We start from the raw sequence: 24,182 nt of genomic DNA, 5'->3' as shown, positions 1-24,182 counted from the left end.
CAGTGGACGGAATAGTTTACAATATTTAATACATTGTTTTGTATACAGTCAAGAATCATCTTACAAAAGTCATGTAGAAACAGGGTCCAAATCACATGAAATAGAGCATAGTCTGTTCATGAAAGTTCCTGACAGCGGATAACAGAAAAAATTGTCATAACTAATATAGGTGAACTGTTTTGTTTAAAATCATAGCTGTTTTATCTTAAAAGTGGATTCCTAATTATTGACATACATGTCCCTCTCTATTATCTAGAAAAAAAAAACACAGCCAAAGAAACAGGCTTCACAAAATCAGTGAAGAAGAAGAAAAAAAAAAAAAAAAAAAAAAAAAAAAAAAAAAAAAAAAAAAAAAAAAAACACCCTGTTGAGCACAAGTCTAGTCCGCCTAATTTTAAGTAACATTACTAATTAGCTTACTAATTTTACTGCAAAATTGATATTTTAGGTGTGATCTAGTAGTCAGAATAATGTTGGAAAATCAAAGCAGCTTAATGATGCAGTTTTATCACATTCGACTGCATGAATCTGCTTGGGATCCTATTTTGGCACTTCAGGTTTAGGGTTAAGGTTAGGGAGTTTATACTTAAAGAGTGGTTGGGAAATACAATATTCAACAAGCTCTTCATTACAATAAATGTTATTCAGGACACAATTCTTTAAGAAACGTCTCTATTTTCATTCAGAATGTTACCTTTGGACCACATATTTTGAATCAGAACTAAAAAATAGTATTTGAGAATTTGGCAATAATGCCTACATTCAAACAAGTACTGCTGAAAGATACCATTTAGAGCTGACACTATTATTATAGTCTTTAGGAAAATACAGGTCTTTGAAACAGTGGCACCAATTTTTTTAATGTAATTAAATCATTTAACTATTTATGTACACATTTCTTTTCAGCAAAAAAAAATACATGCTAAGACAAAGTATAGTTTCATGGTGATTTTATTTCTTTTACCTTGCTTTCTGTTGTGCTCTCTCTCTCTCTCTCTCTCTCTCCCTCTCTGGGCTTGTCTCTTTCTCTCTTGCTTTTCAAGATTTCACTGATTACTGAAAAAGGATACATTAAAAGATGCATTAAAAATGTGCATGTGTACTTCGTTGTAAGCATGCAGGTGCAAATCTGCATGCCACTTTACATTGGTTTGTTGCTCCTTTAGTATTCTTTGCATGTTTGTTTTGATGGCTCCCTGCTGACTGAGAAGTTTACCATTGTATCCACAGAGATAGCAGCCAAAACTGATTTTCGAACTGTGGCTCAGAGGACTCTTGGGGTAGCCATTATACAAGGTGAAAGCAGTGTTCCCAACTCCTCCATAAGAAAAGTAGCTATTGGCTATCCTAAAAGTCATCGCCTAATTTGCATAATTGCCCATTAGCGTGTATTTGAACCTGTAGAATAAGGAATAATGTTGTGGGAGAGAAAAAGTGAGTAAAAAAACTCTAAATATGTTGGAACTACAAATAAAGTCAGAATAAATGAACTACTTCTGTTGATTCTTTTTTTTTTAATTGCCTTTGAAATAGGCAGTCACTTCTCAAAATAACTTCAATGCTTTGTCTAGACCCACATTACATAAATCATTTTTACACAAATAAGTTTTGTCCTGTGTTGTTAAATGTTAGCATATCAAATTTAATCAAAAGACTTATGTGGGGTGGAACTGCTACTCTACGCTCAACCCTCCTCCTTTATCCGGGCTTGGGACCGGCAAAGTGACCTTAAAAGAGACACTTTGACAGAGTTTTTTTTTATTTTTTTGTTTTCTGTTTTCAATTTTTATATATATATATATATATATATATATATATATATATATATATATATATATATATATATATATATATATATATATATACACATACATACATACATACACACACACAAACCAATGGAGGCCTGGATTTGGAGTCACACAAAACTAAAGTGGAAAAACACTACAGGCTGCTCCAACTTTGATGTAATGTCCTTAAAACAAGTCAAAATGAGGCTCAGTATTGTGTGTGGCCTCCACGTGCCTGTATGACCTCCCTACAACACCTGGGCATGCTCCTGATGAGGTGACTCCTGGACAGTCTGTGGTGCAACGTGGCGTTGGTGGATGGAGCGAGACATGATGTCCCAGATGTGCTCAATCGGATTCAGGTCTGGGGAATGGGCGGGCCAATCCATAGCTTCAATGCCTTCATCTTGCAGGAACTGCTGACACACTCCAGCCACATGAGGTTTAGCATTGTCCTGCATTGGGAGGAACCCAGGGCCAAGTGCACCAGCATATGGTCTCACCAGGGGTCTGAGGATCTCATCTCGGTACCTAATGGCAGTCAGGCTACCTCTGGCTGTGCAGCCCTCCAAAGAAATGCCACCCCACACCATTACTGACCCACTGCCAAACCGGTCATGCTGAAGGATGTTGCAGGCAGCAGATCGCTCTCCATGCATCTCCAGACTCTGTCACGTCTGTCACGTGCTCAGTGTGAACCTGCTTTCATCTGAGAAGAGCACAGGGCGCCAGTGGCAAATTTGCCAATCCTGCTGTTCTCTGGCAAATGCCAAGCGTCCTGCACGGTGTTGGGCTGTGAGCACAACCCCATCTGTGGACGTCGGGCCCTCATACCATCCTCATGGAGTCGGTTTCTAACCGTTTGTGAAGACACATGCACATTTGTGGCCTGCTGGAGGTCATTTTGCAGGGCTCTGGCAGTGCTCCTGCTGTTCCTCCTTGCACAAAGGCAGAGGTAGCGGTCCTGCTGCTGGGTTGTTGCCCTCCTACGGCCTCCTCCACGTCTCCTGGTAGCGCCTCCAGCCTCTGGACACTATGCTGACAGACACAGCAAACCTTCTTGCCACAGCTCGCACTGATGTGCCATCCTGGATGAGCTGCACTACCTGAGCCACTTGTGTGGGTTGTAGAGTCCGTCTCATGCTACCACGACTGTGGAAGCACCACCAACATTCAAAAGTGACCAAAACATCAGCCAGAAAGCATAGGTCAGTGGTGGCTTTGAGCATGCGCAGTTCATTTGCGGTGTGGATATGGAGCGGTGTGGTCTGCTCTGACTGTGAGACCGAGCACTGCGAGTGCTGTGCACTCACTGAAGAACATGTGTGTTCACCTCAGAGTCTCCAAAAACACCAGAAAAACTCGCTAGATTTGTCGAGTATTTTTTTATTTTTTTTTCGGCAACACTGGGTGAAAGGGTGACGTTACTTCACAGCTACAAGGCTGCCTGGACCGGTGAACTAATTGGTGCTATATCATAACTACATGCCTGGGTTAACTGCTTGTTTTTTTTTTCTTTCAGGAAATGGTGCTAATGAGCATTAGACAGTATAGGCTGTAAAAAAAATAAATAAATAGTACCTTAAAACATTAAAAGCTCTCTTTGAACAGATAAAAATAAACAGATGTTTAATACTCAATGATGTAAGAAAAGAAGCTAAATGAAAAAAAATAACATAAATATACACTATATTATGACATCCCAGTTTAAACCCATAGACATTAATGTGGAGTTTTGCAGCCTTTGCTGCTATAACAGCTTCTGTCTCTTCTAGGAAGTTTTCTACAAGTTTTTGGAGTGTGTCTGTGAGAATTTTTGTCTATTTACCCAGAAAAGCATTCGTGAGATGAGATCAGACAGTGATGTTGGATGAGAGGGCCTGGCTTGCAATGTCTGGTCTCGTTCTTACCAAAGGCAATGGGGTTGAGGACCGGGCTCTGTGTGAGCCAATTATATTCTCCCACATAAAACTCACGCAAAAATGCCTTTATAGACCTTGCTTTGTGTACTGGGGCACAAAGTGCCTTCCCCAAACTGTTTCCACAAAGTTGGAAATATACAATTGTCCAAAATGTCCTAGTATGCTAAAGCATTAAGATTTCCCTTCACTGAAACTAAGTGGTCTAGGCCAACCCCTGAAAAACAACCCCATAACATTATCCCTCCTTCACCAAACTTTACACCAGGCACAATGCAGTCAGGCAGGTAATGTTCTCCTGGAGTTTGCCAAACCCAGACTCGTTCAGAGTCCAGTGGCAGCTTGCATTGTAATTGGTGATGTAAGCCTTGCATGCAGCTGCTCAGCCATGGATATCCATGCAACAAAGCTCCCGTTGTTTTTGTGCAGATGTTAATGCGAGGGGAGGTTTGGAACTCTGCAGTTATTGAGTCAGCAGAGCTTTGGTGACTTGTGCACTATACCTCTTTTATGCCTCTCCACTCGGTGACCTCACTATGTTACTTAACGTGAGCTCTCACTCTTGCATAATGGTTTGTACAGGCAGAATGCATGGCTAGGTGCTTGATTTTATACACCTGTGGCACTGGGACTAAATGAAATACCTGAATACATACAATACAAGATTAAGAGATGTGTCACAATACTTTTGCCCATATGGTTTATCAAATGTACATAATTCTTACATAAAAACAAATATGTAGTAAGAGTCACTGACAGTGTTGAAAGGGGTGAAGCCTGCCTTTTCACTACATGGGTGCAAAATAAAAAGCCTAGATACAGGCAAATAAAAAAAAGTGAGCAATCATACAAAAAATTGTCAATAATTTGTAAAAAGCAACAATGAGGGTATATGAATGTTGACAAGCTTATTTCATTTTGTTGTTCAACCAAAAATGTATTTTGCAGTGTCCCAACTTTTTTGAAAATGGAGTTGTATACCAAATTAAGTATTTCAGTGTAATTTAGTAAGTATACTTCCATACAGTGTTCCAAACCAGCCATTAGGGGTGTACTTTGTGTACTTCTGCTGCCGGTCCCAAGCCCGGATAAATGGTGAGGGTTGCGACCGCCTCCGGTGCTGTTGACCAGCAGGGTGCCAGTGGAAATTGGACTACTGTAGGTCGAAGACCATCAAAGAGGAGAGGAGGAAGACGGGTTAGAAGGCAGTGAGAGAGAAGGAAAGGCAGGAGTGTGGAGGTTAGGGTAGGGACTCTGAACATAGGGACAATGACTGGTAAAAGCAGAGATCGTGCAGACATGATGGAGAGAAGGAAGGTAGATATTCTGTGTGTCCAGGAGACCAGATGGAAAGGAAGCAAGGCCAGGAACATTGGAGGTGGATTCAAACTGTTCTATCATGGTGTAGAGAGCAAGAGAAATGGAGTAGGGAAAATCCTAAAGGAGCAGCTTGGGAAAAGTGTTCTGGATGTAAAGAGGGTGTCAGACAGGATCATGAGCTTGAAGTTGGAGGTTGATGGTGTGATTTTGAATGTGGTCAGTTCATATGCACCATAGGTTGGTTGTCAGTTAGAGGAGAAAGAGGAATTTTGGAGTAAGATGGATGAAGTGGTAGATGGTGTCCCTAGAGAGGAGAGATTGGTGATTGGTGCAGACTTCAGTGGACATGTTGGTGAAGGGAACAGAGGGGATGAAGAGGTGCTGGGTATGTATGGTGTGAAAGACAGAAATGCGGAAGGTCAGATGGTTGTAGATTTGCAAAGAGAATGGAAATGGCTGTGGTGAACACGTATTTTCAGAAGAGTGAAGAACACAGGGTGACATACAAGAGTGGAGGGAGGTGCACACAGGTGGATTATATCCTTAGCAGGAGATGCCACCTAAAGGAGAATGGAGATTGTAAAGTGGTACCAGGGGAAAGTGTAGCAAGGCAGCATAGGGTGGTTGTCTGTAGAATGAGATTAGAAACAAAGAAGAGGAAGAGAGTGAAGACAGAGCCAAAGATTAGATGGTGCAAGCTGAAGGAGGAGGATGGTTGCAGACAGTTCAGGGAAAAATTGCAACAGGCCCTTGGGGGCAATGAGGAGCTACCTGAGGACTGGGAAAATACAGCTAAGGTGGTGAGAGAAACTGGCAAGAATGTGTTGGGTGTTTCGTCTGGTCAGAGGAAAGAAGACAAGGAAAGTTGGTGGTGGAATGAGGAAGTTCAGGAGAGTATTCAGAAGAAGAAAGCAGCTAAGAAAAAGTGGGATAACCAGAAAGATGAAGGAAGTAGGCAGGAGTACTGTGAGGCTAGCCACATACCAAAAAGAATGGTGGCAAAGGCAAAGGCTCAGGCCTATGATGAGCTGTATGAAAGGCTGGACAGTAAAGAAGGAGTAAAGGACTTGTATCGTTTGGCTAAACAGAGATAGAGCTGGAAAGGATGTACAGCAGGTTAGGCAGATAAAGGACAGAGACAGAAATGTACTAGTGAGTGAACAGAGTGTTGAGTAGATGGAAGGAGTACTTTGAAGAACTAATGAATGAGGAAAATGAGAGAGAGGAGGACAACGTGGGGAGAGATAGTGGATCAGGAAGTGCAAAGAATTAGTAAGGTGGAAGTGAGGGCAGCTTTAAAAAGGATGAAGAATGGAAAGGCAGTTGGTCCAGATTACATACCTGTGGAGGTATGGAGATGTTTAGGAGAGAAGGCAGTGGACTTTTTAACCTGGTTGTTTAACAAAATCCTGGAGAGTGAGAGGATGCCTGATGAGTGGAGAAGCAATGTATTGGTCCCCATTTTTAAGAACAAGGGTGATGTGCAGAGCTGCAGTAACTACAGAGGTATAAAGTTGATGAGCCACACCATGAAGGTATGGGAAAGAGTTGTTGAAGCAAGGTTAAGGCGAGAGGTTCAGATCAGTGAGCAGCAGTTTGGTTTCATGCCCAGAAAGTGTACCACAGATGCAATTTTTGCATTGAGAGTGTTGGTAGAGAAGTACAGAGAAGGTCAGAAGGAGCTACATTGTGTCTTTGTGGATCTAGAGAAGGCATATGATAGGGTGCCAAGACAGGAACTGTAGTACTGTATGAGGAAGTCAGGTGTAGCTGAAAAGTATGTTAGGGTGGTGCAGGACATGTATGAGGATAGTGAGACAGTGGTGAGGTGTGCAGTTGGAGTGACAAATGGTTTCAAGGTGAAGGTAGGGTTACATCAGGGATCAGCTTTGAGCCCCGTCTTGTTTGCAATGGTGATGGACAGGTTGACAGATGAGGTCAGGCAGGAGGCTCCATGGACCATGATGTTTGCAGATGACATTATAATCTGTGGTGAGAGTAGAGCGCTGATGGAAGAGAATCTGGAGAGGTGGAGGTTTGCACTGGAGAGGAGAGGAATGAAGGTCAGTAGAGACAAGACGGAATACATGTGTGTGAATGAGAGGGAGGCAGGTGGAAAGGTGAAGATGCAAGGCGTAGAGGTCGTAAAGGTGGATGACTTCACATATCTTGGGTCAACCATCCAGAGCAATGGACAGTGCAAAAAAAGAGGTGAGGAAGAGGGTGCAGGCAAGATGGAGTGGGTGGAGACGGATGTCAGGGTAGAAGCCGGGTAGAAGGAGAAGAGGTAGACCTCAGAGAAGGTTTATGGATGTAGTGAAGGTGGACATGGAGATGGTTGGTGTGAAAGTAGAGGAGGCAATGGATAGGGCAAGATGGAGGCAGATGATCCGCTGTGGCGACCCCTAAATGGAGCAGCCAAAAGAAGAAGACTTCCATACAGTGTTCCAGACACAATTTGTAACATCAAGAAGTGGAAAGTGAGTTAGTCTCATATTGTATGTATGTATGTATGTATGTATGTATGTATGTATGTATGTATGTATGTATGTATGTATGTATGTATGTATGTATGTATGTATGTATGTATGTATGTATGTATGTATGTATGTATGTATGCAGAGGGTCCAGGGCGAAGGAGGCAGCTGGGTCTTGACGAGCCTCATTATGAGCCTCTCAAAGCACTTAATGATGGGTGTGAGTGCGACAGGATGATGATCACTGAGGTAAGACAATGGAGACAGCACGGGGGCAATGGTGGTGGCCTTGAAGAATGCTTGAACAGCAGTGCTGCTTAGTGAGATATTGAAGATGTCTGTAAGAACATCCGCTAGCTGGTGTGCACACTCCCTGAGCACTCGCCCAGGAACATTGTCTGGTTCAGCAGTGTTCTGTGGGTTTTGCAGTTTTCCCCTCACATCAGCAGTCAGGCACAGTACCTGGTCACTTGGTAGAGGGGTGATATTTCTTGCTGCCACGTTATTCTGCACTTCAAACCGTGCGTAGAATTTATTTAGTGCATATGGAAGGGAGGCATCACTGTCACAGTGTAGTCTGAATGCCCTGCCACATGCGACACATTCACATCTCTGATCGCTCTGCTACAGGCAAATATATTCTGGATGCATTCAAACCACTAAAATAAGCAGTGTGGGTCTGTACACTGTGTTCGTTTCCAAACACAGAAACCTCACTCTCACCAAACAAATGTTATGTTTCAGACAGGGCTTAAGCTGCACCCATGAGTGTCATTTGTTTGACTAGAGTGGCTGAAATTATATGAACGACTGCATTGTGCTTCTTGCCAGCAGCACTGTTCAATCTACTTCACACTGTGGGAACACTGCTAATGTATCTCAAACCAGTCTGACACAGATGTCATATCTTTCAACGTTACCCCTACCCATGTTTTGTGCTGGATTATGGCTGGGCATTCTTGTCTGTTGAAGCGCCGTTCCAAATAACAGAGCATTCGCCTATATGAGCGATGCATCATCTTCTATGCATCTTCTACACTGAAGCCAGTGGTGTCAGAAACCAGATGGCACCTCCATGTGAGAACTCATGAGGTGCTTCAACAAACTCAAATCCAGATGATGAAGACAACAGAACCCAAGGGAAGACTGAGAAGAAAACAGAATGGCGAGGCTTGGCAGTTGAGCTCAGCTGGAGACTTGTGAGAAGGAACAACTCTGGTGAACACTCTGAACAGCTGCAAGTGGCCACCCAGTATCATGCTTGGCCAGTGGCCGTCACAGTGATAAAGCTGTGCCTGGCCCTGGAGGGGAAAATGCTACAGGTGCTAGTGGACCTGCTGCCGGAGCAACCTAGCAGCATTGAACACAGACCCCCAAACAATGCTTCGGGCAGCGCCAAGCAGTGTGGTTGGCCAAGCGGTTGCCTCGGACAGGCGGAGTCTAAAGGAAGTGCACATAAACATGCTGGCGGCAAAGCTCACCACAATGATTTGACAGGTATACCCGACGTTTGACAAGTCAGGAGTTGGTGCCGCAGCACTTCTTGAACACGCTGAAGCAGCACTTGCAGCTTGATGGGACCAGCCAGCCTTTAAGCTGCTGTGAGGTGCTTAGGAGGTGTGGCAATGCACTGGTGTTTTGGGCGGAAAATGCTCCGCCATTTTAATGCAGGCTTAGATTGGAAGCTTTAATTGAGCAAATTTCAAAGCCAAAACCATCAACACAACTCAAAAATCTAAAACAGTGAGGCTAACCAAAGGCTCTAGAAAGGGAGGGGAGGAGGAACAATTTTTTTTTCCATTATTTATTTTTTTCTTCACTTTTTTATAGTTAATTTATATATTTTTAAAAAATACTTTTATACTGTGGTCAAATGTGACTCACATGCAAAGCTTAGAGTCACCAGGAGAAAACTCAGAGATTCAAGAGCAAGCACTCAAACAGCAGCTTATTGAAGAAGCACGTGCACGCAGCATGCAAACTCATGACAAACAAAAAACAAAACAAAGGATCTGACCACAGGATGGGTGACAGGGCTCCTGCCTGTAGAGGACAGAGACTGACCGGTCACAAAGAAAAAAGGGAAATGGTGCCTCTCTTCTTTGCAATTACATTTTCTCACACAATGTGCTCAACTCTGTGGTGAAACGATTTTGAAAATGCCTTTGACATTTTCAATCACCCCATCAGGGCAGGGCCAACAGTATACTCAACATCACATACCTAGAGTTTTATCGGAACTGGGAAAATCTGCTTTTAGCTACAGTGCAGCTGGAATTCAACACAGGAGTCTCTAGAACTCCGTTTGCATCACTTTGAGAGACCCTGTTTAAGATGAGTTCCTTTTTCCCTTTTTCTACTTTAATATTTTTATTTTTTCAGATCATTTTGTTTTACTTTATTTTATTTGGCTACTTAAAATCTTAATTTCTTTAAAGTGTGGCCAAACTGTAGGACAGATATGCTCACATTTGCCATAAAAAACAACTACACTCAAAGAATCACAAAAGTATTAATTCAGTGGCATGTATACCATCCTGTTCATCATCATCATCATCATCATCATCATCATCATCATCATCATCATCATCAGTGAATTACCTCAGCACAATATAAATAAATGAATTAATAATTCAAATGATCTTCCCCCAAAGACCAAAGTGCCCAATTATTATTTTTTCTGCAAATAATTACCACAAAAAGGAAATTATCACCCAAATAAATACATTGAAAACAATGTGCTGCTTTGTTTGGAACTTCACTCACGTTTTTATTGTGAAATTGCTAAATGCAGAGGAGAACGACTTGTGCTACAATGTGCTTCAAGTACTTTACACTAAAATGCTATGCACAAATACAGCCTCCAACACAAAAAGATACCTGTAAATATGGAAGGCCACAAAAATGTGCATTTTCATTGTCAGTGTATTAGTAATGTCTGCAGTGCTCTATGGCAGAGTGCAATCTTAACTGTAAATACTCCTGTATGATAATGATATACAACCACATTTAACTCGAATCCCAGCTACTGCACAAATCATGGTCTGCCAGTCAGGTTGTATATGATACAGGTGTTCATCTACCTACACCACTTGACACTTCCCCCACCAACCAGGTTATATGGTGCTAAATGCACTGGAGAAGTCAAAGAACACAATCCTCGCTCACCAATGTTCAGCAGGTTGATGACCACATCATTAAGTTCTACGTATAGCAGTTTAGTCATTTGGACTCACGAGTCAAATTCAACTTTTTTTTTTTTTTTTTTTTTTTAAAACAATCATTACCTATAAGCGATCCATAAAAACAAATACATGTTGGCATTCTTTGCAGATAATAAAGCTGAAATGAGTTACTGCAGCATTTTAGAGTACCTAAAATGATGCAGAGCTACAGAGAATGTGGGGACTTAAGCATCTGATATTGAGCCTCACACGGTCATTGATTTTAAATTCAGCAGACCGGCCAAATCTTAGTGGAGTAATCCATGTAAATATTCCAAAAATTATATTTTATAAACACTTAAATTGTACTGTATCACAAGTACTGTATACTTGTGAGCAGTGAAAGGTGACCGCTCCATAGAGAAAAACTGGAGTGATTTTAACAGAAAAATTTTACATTTTGGTACACTGATATTAAACAGTCTGAGACTAAGACTGCAGAATTATCTAGTTCACCGAGTTCTACACTATGCATCTGGCTAATTCTTTCCAAAAGGAAAAACCACACAACTCAAATCTACACAAGTCATTTGACATATGTATCTTTCAAATCAGTGAATTTAAGCTTAAGTAGATGGGTTTGCATGTATGTGGTTTGAGTGTAATCCTGCTGGTAATCACCCATATTTCTATAATGTTCATGTAATCTGATTAGTCCTTTTACTGTAACTGTAATGGAACAGTTACCTTTTTTGTATTCTGATTACACACTGCTGTTACATGTATGCCATTACAACCCAACCCTGCATTCAATACAATTATAAAAAACAAATTACCAATAATTAGTCAAAAAAAAAAAAAAGGAAGAAAAAAAAAGTAGCTCAAAGTAGAGGCCTGTGTGGGACTTCCACAGAAAATTAGAATAAATTGTCCCTCTCCCACCAGCAACTGAAATGTTTTTGCCCGTTCCCACCAGCAACTGAAGTGTTTTGGCCCGTTCCTGCCACGCAGTTCCAGCAAGGCAAACTGCCATCCAATATCTGACAGTCTATTCACAAATACACTATCCTCTGCTGAAATAACAGCAATCATGATCAGGCTTACTGTAAAGTAACTTCACCACACATACACCATAAACACAAAGCAGGAATTAAACCACAATGTTTTTTGGGGTATTTTGCTGGGCTCTGCTTTTAGTGCAGCATGCTACACTGCATTAATAAAGTACTACCTCGACATACTTACAAATTCAGCTTCAAACTCCTTCAAATTCTGGAAGGCACTTAATTTTCTTAAAAACAAAATCAATGCATATTCCAATCCATATTGTAATTCATAGGCAACAGCTTACTGATCAGAGAGAAACCTGCCATGCATTTAATACTCACTTTACAGGTGCTGGACATTTATTTCATAATTGTAATATGGAAGCGCCTCACAATGAAATAGATACACCCCCTGCTGTAAGCCATTGTGTCTTTACAATATATCCTCTCTCTCTCCCCTTGCTTTACTACTACTACTACTACTACTACTACTACTACTACTACTACTACTACTACTACTACTACTACTACTACTACTACTACTACTACTACTACTACTAGAAAACACCACATATAATTCCACTTCACAAAGGAGATGATGTCTCAGACCTCAATAACTAAAGACCCATCTCAAAATTGTCATGCTTAGCCAAAATCTTAAAGTGAATTCTCAACTCAAGACATTTTTCCATAGAAATTCAGTCTTGTCTACCTAGCAGTACTAGCATAGCTCTACTGCTAGTCTAATTTTAGACAATTTTTTCAGTGCTATCAACAGAAAGAAACAATGTGCTGTTATTTTTACTGAACGCTCTAAAGCCTTTGCTACATTTGATCATTCCCTACTTTTTAAAAGTCTACAGTTTGGTTTTGTTAAATATTATTTTACTTTATTTGCTTTTAGTAACTTAAAACTTCTGTTTTCACCTGCCATTTGGGTTAATCTTATTTGCATTTTGTATGTCTTTTCTTGGTTGATGTGTGGGGGCTGTGGAGAATGGTCCTTTGTCAGGCTAACCAATGCGGGTCGTTACATATCTTAACATCTGGTTATATATACCTGCAAATCTAGCAACTGGGGAGACTAAATTCCTGTGTGGAACTCAACACCTCTATTTTAATTACAAAGGTAGAGGCAGCCGGCCATCAAGTGGGGGGGCCTTTTGGGGTCGTTGAGACAAAGAGACAAGTAGTGGGCATGTTTCTGCCTGCCAGCAGAAGTCAACAGTTTTGACCACATAGCCACAAACTGGTTTTGAAATTATCTGTCCAACAGACAGCAATGTGTAAGTAAATCAGAGGTACTACCAATTAAACTAAGGGAGTCTCAAGGTTTAATCCTGAAACCAGTACTATTTAATATTTATATTAATGGCAATGCCACCTCAATTGTTGATTGCAAGGAACATTTATATGTTGATTACACCATCTTGTACTGCTCGGCTGACTATAGTGGCACTGCAGTGAATAAACTGTAGCTTTCTTTTAATGTCTTACGATCAGCTTTTTACAATCATGAACTAGTCTTAAATGGTGAGAAAACTAAGTTTATGCTGTTTTCCAGAGCTTCTAACATCAATCTTAATGTTTTTAAAATCACAACCCTGAAGGGATCGGACATTGAAAGAGTTAGCGAGTACAAATACCTTGGCATATGACTAGACGACAAAACGCACTTTTAAACACCATATTAACATGCTCTTGTGTAAACTGAGACTAAAACCTGGCTTCATGTAGCAAAACAAAGCATTTTCAAAGTGCACACAAGGAAAACACTGGATTACGGTGATGTGATACACAGAGGTGCCTCTGCAACTACTCTAAAATCTCTAAACTCTGTATACCACTCTGCTTTAAGATTCATTACTGGTGATCCATACAACACCCATCACTGTGTACTGTATGAATAGGTTGGCTTTGTAGATCACAGAAATGCTCCATGTAAATAATACATCTTACCAGACTCATTCTAGTGATTGTATTGCCCTTGTATTTCTCTTTCAGGTGCTGAGAGCTTTTACTGAACTGGGAAAATCTGCTATTAGCTTACAGCACCAGTGAGCTGGAATTCATTTCAAGAAAATTTAAAACCTCGCCCTCTGGCGTCACATGAACATTTTAAACTTTAAAAATTTTAAACACCTCCCATCAGCCTGCAACTTTTTAACTTGAAGTTTTAAAGTGATGTTTGGTATGTTTTTAGTTAATTTTTATTATTGTGTTCTTATTTATTTTAATCACACCGAGCTATCGTTTTACATCTTTTATTTTTTAAATTTATTTTCTTAATTGGGGCAGTCGTCGGCTGGAGATTAGGGAACCAGCCCTGTGACTGGAAGGTCCATGAGCGAAGTGCCCTTGAGCAAGGCACCTAACCCCCCCCATTGCTCCCCGGGCACCACTGCTCCGGGTAAGTGTGCTCACTGCCCCCTAGTGCGTGTGTTCACTAGTGTGCATGTATGTGGGTGTTTCACTGCACAGATGGGTTAAATGCAGAGGTCTAATTTCACAGCGTGCAAACACAGTGACAAATGGTTCTAAATTCTAATTCTATTCTAATTACATTTTTGTATTTATCATTTGTATCATTTATTAAGCTAGTATATTGTTGTAATTTTGTTGTCTTTTTTTATTTACTATCATTATTATTATTTTTTAGCATTTGTTGTTTTTACTGTTAAACTACTTAATCCCTGATTTCTTTGTTGCATTATAAATGCAGGTCTCCCTCGGTGCCCTCTGTGTTTAAATAAAGGGTGACTGACTGACTGATTGATTGATTAAAAGTAACTGTCCAAAACCCAAAATCATAATATTACTCAATCTAGACAAATCTTAACTTGGGCATGCTTACAAATCAATGTGTGGACCTTTGAATTGCTGCTTGCAGCTACATAGTGTTTGTATTTGTCATGAATGACTCATTTGGTCACTGCCTACTGTGGTCTTATTACTTAACAACTTGGTTTTTTTTTTCTTCAGGCTCACTATGGCCTGGTTTTGATCTTTTTTTTTTTAAAAATTTTGTTATGAGACATCAGCCAAAGACTACATATAAATGCCATATGTAGCTTTAACTCGCATCTAGAATTTTGTTAACTCTCACCTTTGGCAACATGCCCTCCATAAACTTCTGCCCTCCAAAGCCAGGCTCCACCGTCATAACAAGAGCCATATCAATCTGTCCAGCCCATGGGGCCAAGTCTTCAACTGTGGTTCCAGGCTTAATAGCCAGGCCAACCTACAAAACCAAGAATGAATCTGTTTTCACTTACTCATTCCAGGAACACAGGTAAATTCATGAACTGAGAAGATGCTTGAACAGACAAACCAGATATCGACAGGGGTGTAAAAATGACTGTTCAATTTTACCTTCAAACAATAAAACACGAACAAAATTTTTCATCATCCCCCAGGCCCTTACTCTGAGTTTATTAAAGAGTTTGCAGAGTTTCTTACAAGTATAGCTCTCTCTGTGGACAAAGTTTTGATAAGAGATTTTAAAATTTAGTTGGAGAATACTCAAGACCCTTTAAAGATAGCTTTTGAAACACTTCTTGATGCTACAGGCTATACTCAAAATGTGTTATCAAACATTCCTGTTTTGTTCTTTGATGATTTTGAAGAAAAAAAACAAAAAATACTGAACTTCTGCAATCCACACTTCAGTCATCACTTGATAATGTGGCACCGCTTTAGAGTTAGAAAGAAAAAAAAAAAACCCTTGCACCATGGTACAACAACCATACAGGTACACTGAAACAAAAAGCTCTTAGTGTGGAATGTAAATGGTGTATATCAAAACTATATTGTTTCCGAATTGAACAGAAATACAGCATCATAGAATATAAGCGTACCCTAAATGCAGCCAAAGAATCCTATTTTTCCATCATTAATTGAGAATAACAAAAATAATCCTAAGATCCTGTTAATGACTATATCCAAACTAACTGGTAACATGAAACAGTTTGAAGACAATATTCAAAAACATACAGCTACAATGATTTTAGCAGATTCTTCAAATGATAAAAATGAAAAATATTAGACTACAAATACAAATCTGCCTATAGATCTAATATCACAACATGATGAGTGTCCTGCCAGCCAAAAGTCCATTTGTTATCTTTTAGTCCTATCCAATCAAATGAATGTCACACTAATGTCACACATTAGCTCATCCAAATCAACATGCATTCTTGACTCAGTACCTACAAAACTGCTCAAACAGAATGTCCCGTGTTGTTAAACCTCTGCAGTCTATAATAAATTCATCTCTCAGGCATTAAAACTCAGTTGTTAAACCCCTACTTAAAAAGAAAGATCTTGATCCCAATGAACCTGCCAACTACAGACCAATTTCCAATCTCCCTTTCATTGCTAAGATGTTCGAAAAAGTGGTCTCATCAACTGTGCTCCTAGACTATACTGCCAAAAGTATCTGGTTGACTGCTGTCACACGCATATGAACCGGGGTGACATTCCATTCTTAATCCATAGGGTTTAATATGATGTCAGCACACTCTTTGTAGCTATAACAGCTTCAACTCTTCTGGGAAGGCTTTCCACACGGTTTAGAAGTGTGTTTGTGGGAATTTTTGACCATTCTTCCAGACACGCATTTGTGAGGTCAGAGTGATGTTCGATGAGAAGGCCTGGCTCGCAGTCTCTGCTGTAATTCATCCCAAAGGTTCTCTGTCAGGCTGTGGGCAGGACTCTGTGCAGGCCAGTCAAGTTCTTACACACCAAACTTGCTCATCCAGGTCTTTATGGACCTTGCTTTGTGCACTGGTGAGCAACCATATTAGAACAGGAAGGGGCCATCCCAAAACTTCCCACAAAGTTGGGAGCATTAAATTGTCAAAAATCTCATGATCTGCTGAAGCACTAAGAGTACTTTTTCACTGGAACTAAGTGGCCGAACCCAACTCCTGAAAAATAACTTCATACCATAATCCCCCTCCACCAAACTCTACACTTGGCACAATGCAGTCAGACAAGTACCATTCTCCTGGCAACCACCAAACCCAGACTCATCAGACTTTACATCACTGCATTTGACGCTTTGCATCGCACTTGATGATGTAAGGCCTGGATGCAGCTGCTCGGCCATGGAAACCCATTCCCATTCTTGAACTAATCTGAAGGCCACATGAAGTTTGGAGGTCTGTAGTGATTGACTGTGCTGAAAAGGTGACCTCTGTGCACCATGCGCCTCAACATTCGCTTAGCCCCTTATGTGATTTTACATGGTCGACCACTTTGTGGCTGAGTTTGTCGTTCCCAATCTTATAATACCACTGACAGTTGACTGAGGTTTGAGGTTGACTGATTTAGTAGTGAGGAAATTTCACGACTGGACTTTTTGCACAGGTGTCATCCTATCAAGGTACCACACTGGGATTCACTGAGCTCCTGAGAGCAACCTACTCTTTCACAAATGTTTGTAGAAGCAGTCTGCATACCTAGGTGCTTGGTTTTATACTCCTGTGGCCATGGAAGTGATTGGAACACCTGAATTCAATTTGGATGGGTGAGTGAATACTTTTGGCAACAGGGTTTATCTACAAGAAAACGGTCTCCATGAGATGTTTCAGTCTGGCTTTAGACCTTTTCACAGTACTGAAACAGCATTAACTAAAGTAGTAAATGACCTCCTTGACCACGACACTCAACTTTACATATCTGCTAAAGCAAATGAGGCTCTTAATCTAAATAATCTTGAATGTGTTAAAAATATCAAAAGCTGGATAGTCAACAATTTTCCTTCTTCTTAACCCTAAAAAAACTGATGTTCTACTACTTGGACCCAAAGCAGAGATCTCAAATCTCCAAATTGAACTAAATATAGATGGCCGTACGGTCATTCCAAGCACTACTATAAACAATCTAGGTGTCAGCTTCGATTTGAGTTTCTCTTTTGATACATGTTTGCAACATCTTTAGAACCGCATACTATCACTTGCGTAACATCGCTAAACTATGCGATATTCTACCCTAAACGATGTAGAAAAGCTGGTGCAGGCCTTTAAAACCTCCAGGCTGGAAAACTGTAACACCATTTTGGCTGGATGTTCCAACACTTTACTAAATAAGCTCCAACTGCAGCTGCTAGAGTCCTTAAAAGAACCAAAAAAATTTGACCACATCTCTGTCAAATGACCTGTCGTTATTAAACTGGTGACCTGTTGTAAAAAGCGCTATAAAAATAAACTAATTACCAAAGACTTGACTAAACAAGTGGGTCTTTAGCCTAAACTAAAAGATTCAGGATGTGTCCGAGTCCTGAACACTGACTGGAAGATTATTCCAAAGATGGGTGGCTTTGTATGAGAAGGCTCCATCCTCTGATGTAACTCTATTAATTCTAGGTCGTAAAAGTCAGCACCTTGTGATCCAAGTAGGCGTGATGTTTTATAGTAAGAGAGAAATTAGGTACTGAGGGACCTTTTACAGCTTTGTGTGTCAGTAAAAGAATTTTGTAATCAAAGCAAATTTAACTAGTGTAGGGTTGATAAAACTGGAATGATATGGTCAAACCTTCTGGCTCTTGTGAGCACTCGGCTGCAGTGTTCTGGACTAACTGAAGGCTTTTGCTAGAACATCCAGACAGCAGGGCATTATGTTAATCCAGCCTTAAGATAATAAATGCATGAACTAGCTTTTCTGAATCCTGACACCAAGGTTTTTGTTTACTTTGTTTTACAGATGTAACCAATTCAACTCAAATTAGACCAATAAGAACCACCTGAGCTCTATCAGAGAAAGTTACCCAACAGACAGTTTTTTTTTTTTTTTGTTTTTTTTTTATACAGTCTTCCATCTTGTTAAGTTGAAGTTTGTCATCTGATTTGGTTGATATACACTGCTCAAAAAATAAAGGGAACACAAACAACACAATATAACTCCAAGTAAATCAAACTTCTGTGAAATCAAACTGTCCACTTAGGAAGCAACACTGATTGACAATCAATTTCACATGCTGTTGTGCAAATGGAATAGACAAAAGGTGGAAATTATTGGCGATTAGCAAGACACACTCAATAAAGGAGTGGTTCTGCAGGTGGGCACCACAGACCACTTCTCAGTACCTATGCTTTCTGGCTGATGTTTTGGTCACTTTTGAATGTTGGTGGTGCTTTCACACTCGTGGATGCATGAGACAGACTCTACAACCCACACAAGTAGCTCAGGTAGTGCACACGATTCCTCGTTTACATTTACAAGCTAATAGTGATCAGTCAGGTAAGATCTGAAGCAGGAACGAGCTATGCCTGTTTCTCCTACAAGGTTTTCTAGTCCATCTAGAAAGATAGACAACTATATCAAATACTGCACTAAGATCAAAGAGGACTAGCAAAAATATAATCCTCTGATGAAGGAAATGTAAGAGATCATTTACAATTTTCACTAGTGCTCTATCTGAACTGTGATGAGGTCTAATATCAAAATCATGTATATGATTCCTATGCAATTAAGAACTTAATTGTTTTGCTACAACTTTACTTGCATCCAAGACCTTCGATATAAAGAGAAGATTTGAGACTGAAGTTGAAGAAATTCATAAAATCATTGTTGCTGCAGGCTGTTGGCTTCTGTTCTTAGAACCTCCAATTTAGAAATGGTGCTAAATAATAATCTAGGATTATTCTTATTATTTAACAAAGAGAGAGCAGAGATAGGTTGATCATGCTGCAGTAATTGCTCTTCTATAAGGCTATCCTTCCATGTGGAATGGAACACTTTTTAGTTTAGTCTCTCTAGTTGTCTGACAGTATTTTAAAAGCTCAAGTCTGATCATTGCACCAAGCTTTTTCTGCCTTATTATTTTACTTTTTAAACTGAGCCACATTTTCTAAAACGGAATAAAAAGTATCCTCAGCTGCTTAAACAAGATCTGTGCGCATAGCTGTAGACTAGGGTGAAACTAGGGTGGTTTCATTAAGACAAAAGTATACATCAGGTCTAATCCACATTTTTGTGAGGCACAGAGCATCGAAATCATGATCGGTAATAATTTAATCTACGACAGCCTTAGATGCTAGAGATCTTACGTTAAGCAATCCTAGCTTCAGAGCAAAGGTGTTGTTACAGCAAACTGCTATAACCATTCTGATATTAATCAAATTACTAGAACAAACTTTAAGGATTTTTGATGCTTTCTTTTATTGGGGAACATACAAGGTCTAAACCGGGTGGAGCCCATGTGGCATCTCAAGGCAGCTAGCAGACAGTCAGTTTAGCCTGTTTGTCAGCTTCCTGGCCTTGGCCCTGGTTTGTCCTACACTGACAGCTATCTGAGAGACTACAAGCTCATTTCATGTAGCATAGAGCCGCATCCTCCCGTAAGGGGTGGATACTGTCCCAACTCAAAAGATCACGCTTACCACCAAAAGCAGACCAATTATCTACAAAGCACACATTGTTTTCTGAGCACCACATGTCGAACTGGGATAGGGCCAGAGCATATTACAGCATCGGACATCGTCTGGGCTAATTTACACACCTCTTAAATGTTATCTGTAATTATTAATAATTGACTGCTGCAGATGAACGTCATTAGTAGCTACATGAATGACTATCCTTGAATATCTATGGCTAGCTAGCAGCATCGGGTTTCCTCTAATGTCTGGCGCGCTGGCTGCCAGTATACAGTTAACTACTACTGTCCAAGTGAATGGGGCAAATCTGTTGAACATGTGAATGGGACATATGTTGTGCTCAGGTGGGGTAGCTTTAGCTTTACAACTATGCTGCAAGCCGCCCTGCTATGAAGGCTTTGCTGCCGGAGTCTGAACCCTGCTGACTAGCCTTGCTCTTTTCTTTTCTTTCCGGATGAACACCTCTAAGTGTATCTTCTCCGTCAAGCACAAAACTAACTGACACTTTTCACAAACTAAGCTACTAACACTGATGTCACTAGTGACAGAGAAAAAAGAATTGTTGCACTCAGAGCAAAGCAACAGCTCACGGGCTGCCATACTGATACGTTGTTTTGCTGGCTGAATTGAATTGAATTTCCAGGTGTCATGCGAATCATGACAGAAGAAGTGACTTCCAAAGGTTGGTGGTTGTAAATAATTGCAAGTAATACACAACAGCGAAGTGAAAACGTAAAAAGCCATAAGACACTCGCAAGATACAGCAGAGAAAGCAGCAAACACTCCCTCCAGCATCTCTGAAAAACAGGAACTCATAAGTATAACAATGGAATATTTGTTTTTTTCTAAACTAATTTAAATTATACATTGGGCACAAGAATAAAAATAGCTGTACAATAATCTACAGTGGTTTTTGACTATGCTTCCTCAGGAGTACACAAGTGACACAAACAGAAGCCTCCACTGGTCTGGCTAACAAAACTTTTGATACTGATGGTTCCATATTAGATGATCTGCCATTAGATGGTCGTAGGAAGCAATTCTAGACAGAGTTGTGTTCTGTACTATAACAACTGAGAACATTTTCGCTGTGAAAAATAAATAAATAAAAAGGTAACACTGTATAAATCATTCTTAAAATTATTCACTGCACTCTTACAGTCCACATTTCTGCTCTACCCTAGCTGCCAACACACCTGAACCAAGACATGAACAACACGGAATATGGTACAGGTGAGCTGGGTAAGAGCAAAAACATGAACTGTCTACAGGGGTGCAAGAACTGATTTGAGAACTAAAAATCCTAATTGTCTAATACTGCCCAGTACTACCACAATAATGACAGGGACTGAATTTCATTCTCTTTGACATCCAAATAGTGCCATAAATGCCCAAGAGATATGTTAGGATTCCGCTACAGGTTGTACATTTCCCTATTAAACATTTAGTGCACTTTTTGACTGTAAAAGCCATTACTTTTATATTCCATGTAGTGCTGAATATAAGCAGTAGGGAGTCACTTGGGACATGATTTAATCAAACCCATAGTGAAAAGTTAGCTTAGCAGTGTTTCTGATTCTGGAGGCATACTGCCATGCTCATGACCAACCCTTCTCTAAGTTGAACTGTGTGTGTTACAGCAGGCGAAGCACTAAAAAGTGCAGGGCAGTTTCTCCGGTAGCAGGATTGCAAAACACTGAGCTAAAGTGTTCTCCAATCAGTCCCCAGATTGTCCATAATTCAGCTCCAATGCAGCATACATTAACTGATACAGATGTTCTAGGATCTGAATCAGAGCCAAAACAAAGTACCTAAAATCCCTGCTGACAGGTTTTTGGAACTAAAAGCTAGCTAATAATAAAGCTTTAACTCCCCTTGTATAAATACATGTCATTATCTGATCCAGCAAATTGTTGCAAACCAAAGCATTGCTTGATTGAGATCCTGTATTTTAGACTTTAGTACTTCAAGTTCTTCAATTACCTTGTTTTTCATAATACAAAGATGCAAGGCTGTGAGCTTAGTTGTCTCAGCAGTATGTTCATTAGCTCTGTTGCTAAAATGTTATCCAAAGAAGTAGATCGTCTGTCTTTTCTCTCCTACACAGTGAGTCACAATTTTGTTGGCTATGCTGGTTCCACTCAAAAATGGTTGGTTTTGTGCTGTTTTTAAGATGTCTTTGGCTGGTCCCCATAACAAAGTCACTCTCCACAAATTGACTGTTTCACACTTTCATGTGCTTCGTAACAGTACACTTTTCCCATCGTATCTTGCCATGAGCCATTTTTTCGGAAGTGTCCAACAACCAAGTTTATCTTAAAAACACTAGAGTGTCACGCGCTCTAAAGCACCCTTCATGCTTCTGGGAAAAAAAAAAAAAAAAAAAAAAAAAAAAGCACATGGATATTCATTCCCAGTGCTTCCCAGATATTTAACACAGCAGCTAAAAATGGAGGCATGAAGTAGAAGTGCTGGTATAACGCAAAGTGGAAATACATAACTGCTTCTCATGCAGACAGTGAATTGACCCAGCCAGATCCATTCGACTGTTGCCTTCAGAAGTCGATTTCAGAAGTTGACTTGATTAATTAAATGAGGTATATTTGGGCTGGTAGTAAAACCTGAAGAATGGTAAAGCTGCACGAAAAGGGCTGGTAACCACTGCACTGTCACATCACTGACCATTGTGTTCATTTTCACACAATGGTCTATCTGTATATTGGTACAGTCTAATACATGTGATGTTGCAATAACAAAAAAGGTGCAAAATAGATTGTGTGCTGACAGATGTGTAAATGTTGTAATGTCCTGAAGAATGTATTTCATTCCCTCATCTGCCATGCATTTTCTGAACCTACACTGCTAATGTTTTTTTATGTTGTTGAAGTTATTGAAGTTATATTTTCTGGCTGGGAAATATAGTATGTGTCTTGCACAGACCTTCATCCCATTCTCTTTGATTTCCTTGATGAGATTTCCAGGATTGGTGGTGGCCTCCAAATGGAACGTGTACTGGTTGGCTCCTGCTGCTGCCATGGGCTTCACCCACTGCTCAGGTCTAGACACCATCATGTGCATATCTGAAACAAAATGGACGATTCTACTAGAACTGAATGGTTTCACATGTTCAGTTTCAAATGTTTCATTTGTTTAATACAAAAATGAACAGCCTTTAGATTTAAACTGCATTTTTTAGGCTTGTTTTTTTCCCCCACTTGCACCATATTTACATATTTGCAGCAAAGTAATGTGTGTGTCTTGTATGCCTTTTAACCTTCTAATACCTGTGCTCAAACTCTAACTGCCAGTATGGCAAAGTGAATGTACCCTACCACTTGCTTGGCAATAACAACATTTCAAATTCCACTGAGGCACTATTGGAACACTGTCAGCATTGAAGTGCAGGGCTGACATTTGTTCATGAATATATGACAAAAAAAGTTTCAATTGAAAGGAATGTTCCAGACTCTTGCATTGGTGCAGATGATTTTAATGCACTAGGATCTTTATAGTCTGTATGACCTTTATTCTATTCCAAACAACTACAGGAGGAGTCATTGTAGCATACCACGGTTCTCAAACACTCAGATACAACAGCCACATCTTAGTTTTTATTATTCTGTGTATTAGTTATTATTGTGTGTAGTGTGGGACAGTCATGCTGTTGATGTGATACACACAGTTAAGGTCATCAAGGGCTAACTTTTGCATAGAGTTAACCAAGCTAGCTAAAGGCCACTGCTAACACTAGCTATATTTCCAGGACAGCCCTTATTTTTTCTTATCAGCTGGCTAACTTCAAGCTGCTCCATCACACAGAGTAGGGAAATTTGATTTTATATGTTTTTGTTTGAGACATGCAAAACTCTGACATAAGAAACAGCATACCTTCTTACAAACATCCCATATAGAAAAAGGACTACAGAAACCCCCACCGATAAACACTACCATATATGCTTAGTATAGTGTTTCTTTATGTAAAACATTACAGTACACTTGTTTCAACAGGGTAGTTTGTTGATGTGGCTGGGAGAACAAAGCTTTTTGCAAATCAGGTTTTTATTCAGGTTAATGTTCTGCATCTCTGG

The 24,182-nt window shown here is 40.1% G+C and overlaps 1 protein-coding gene across 2 annotated transcripts in view; it reads right to left on the bottom strand.

The window, feature by feature from the left end:
- rpe (ribulose-5-phosphate-3-epimerase) overlaps positions 1-24,182 on the bottom strand; it is a 51,338-nt gene that overhangs the window by 18,326 nt on the left and 8,830 nt on the right. The window contains exons 3-4 of one of the 2 annotated variants that reach the window (XM_017706622.2): positions 23,035-23,174; positions 14,823-14,957 (exon numbers count right to left, since the gene is read on the bottom strand). In XM_017706622.2, coding sequence (XP_017562111.1) covers positions 14,823-14,957; positions 23,035-23,174 — 275 coding nt within the window. The remainder of the gene's footprint in view (positions 1-14,822; positions 14,958-23,034; positions 23,175-24,182) is intronic. The other variant, XM_017706623.2, reaches the window with a different exon arrangement.

This window comes from Pygocentrus nattereri, chromosome 6 (genome assembly GCF_015220715.1).
Source record: "Pygocentrus nattereri isolate fPygNat1 chromosome 6, fPygNat1.pri, whole genome shotgun sequence".
In the NCBI taxonomy this organism is placed as follows: Eukaryota; Metazoa; Chordata; class Actinopteri; order Characiformes; family Serrasalmidae; genus Pygocentrus; species Pygocentrus nattereri.
This window is presented reverse-complemented; position numbering and strand designations above follow the sequence as displayed.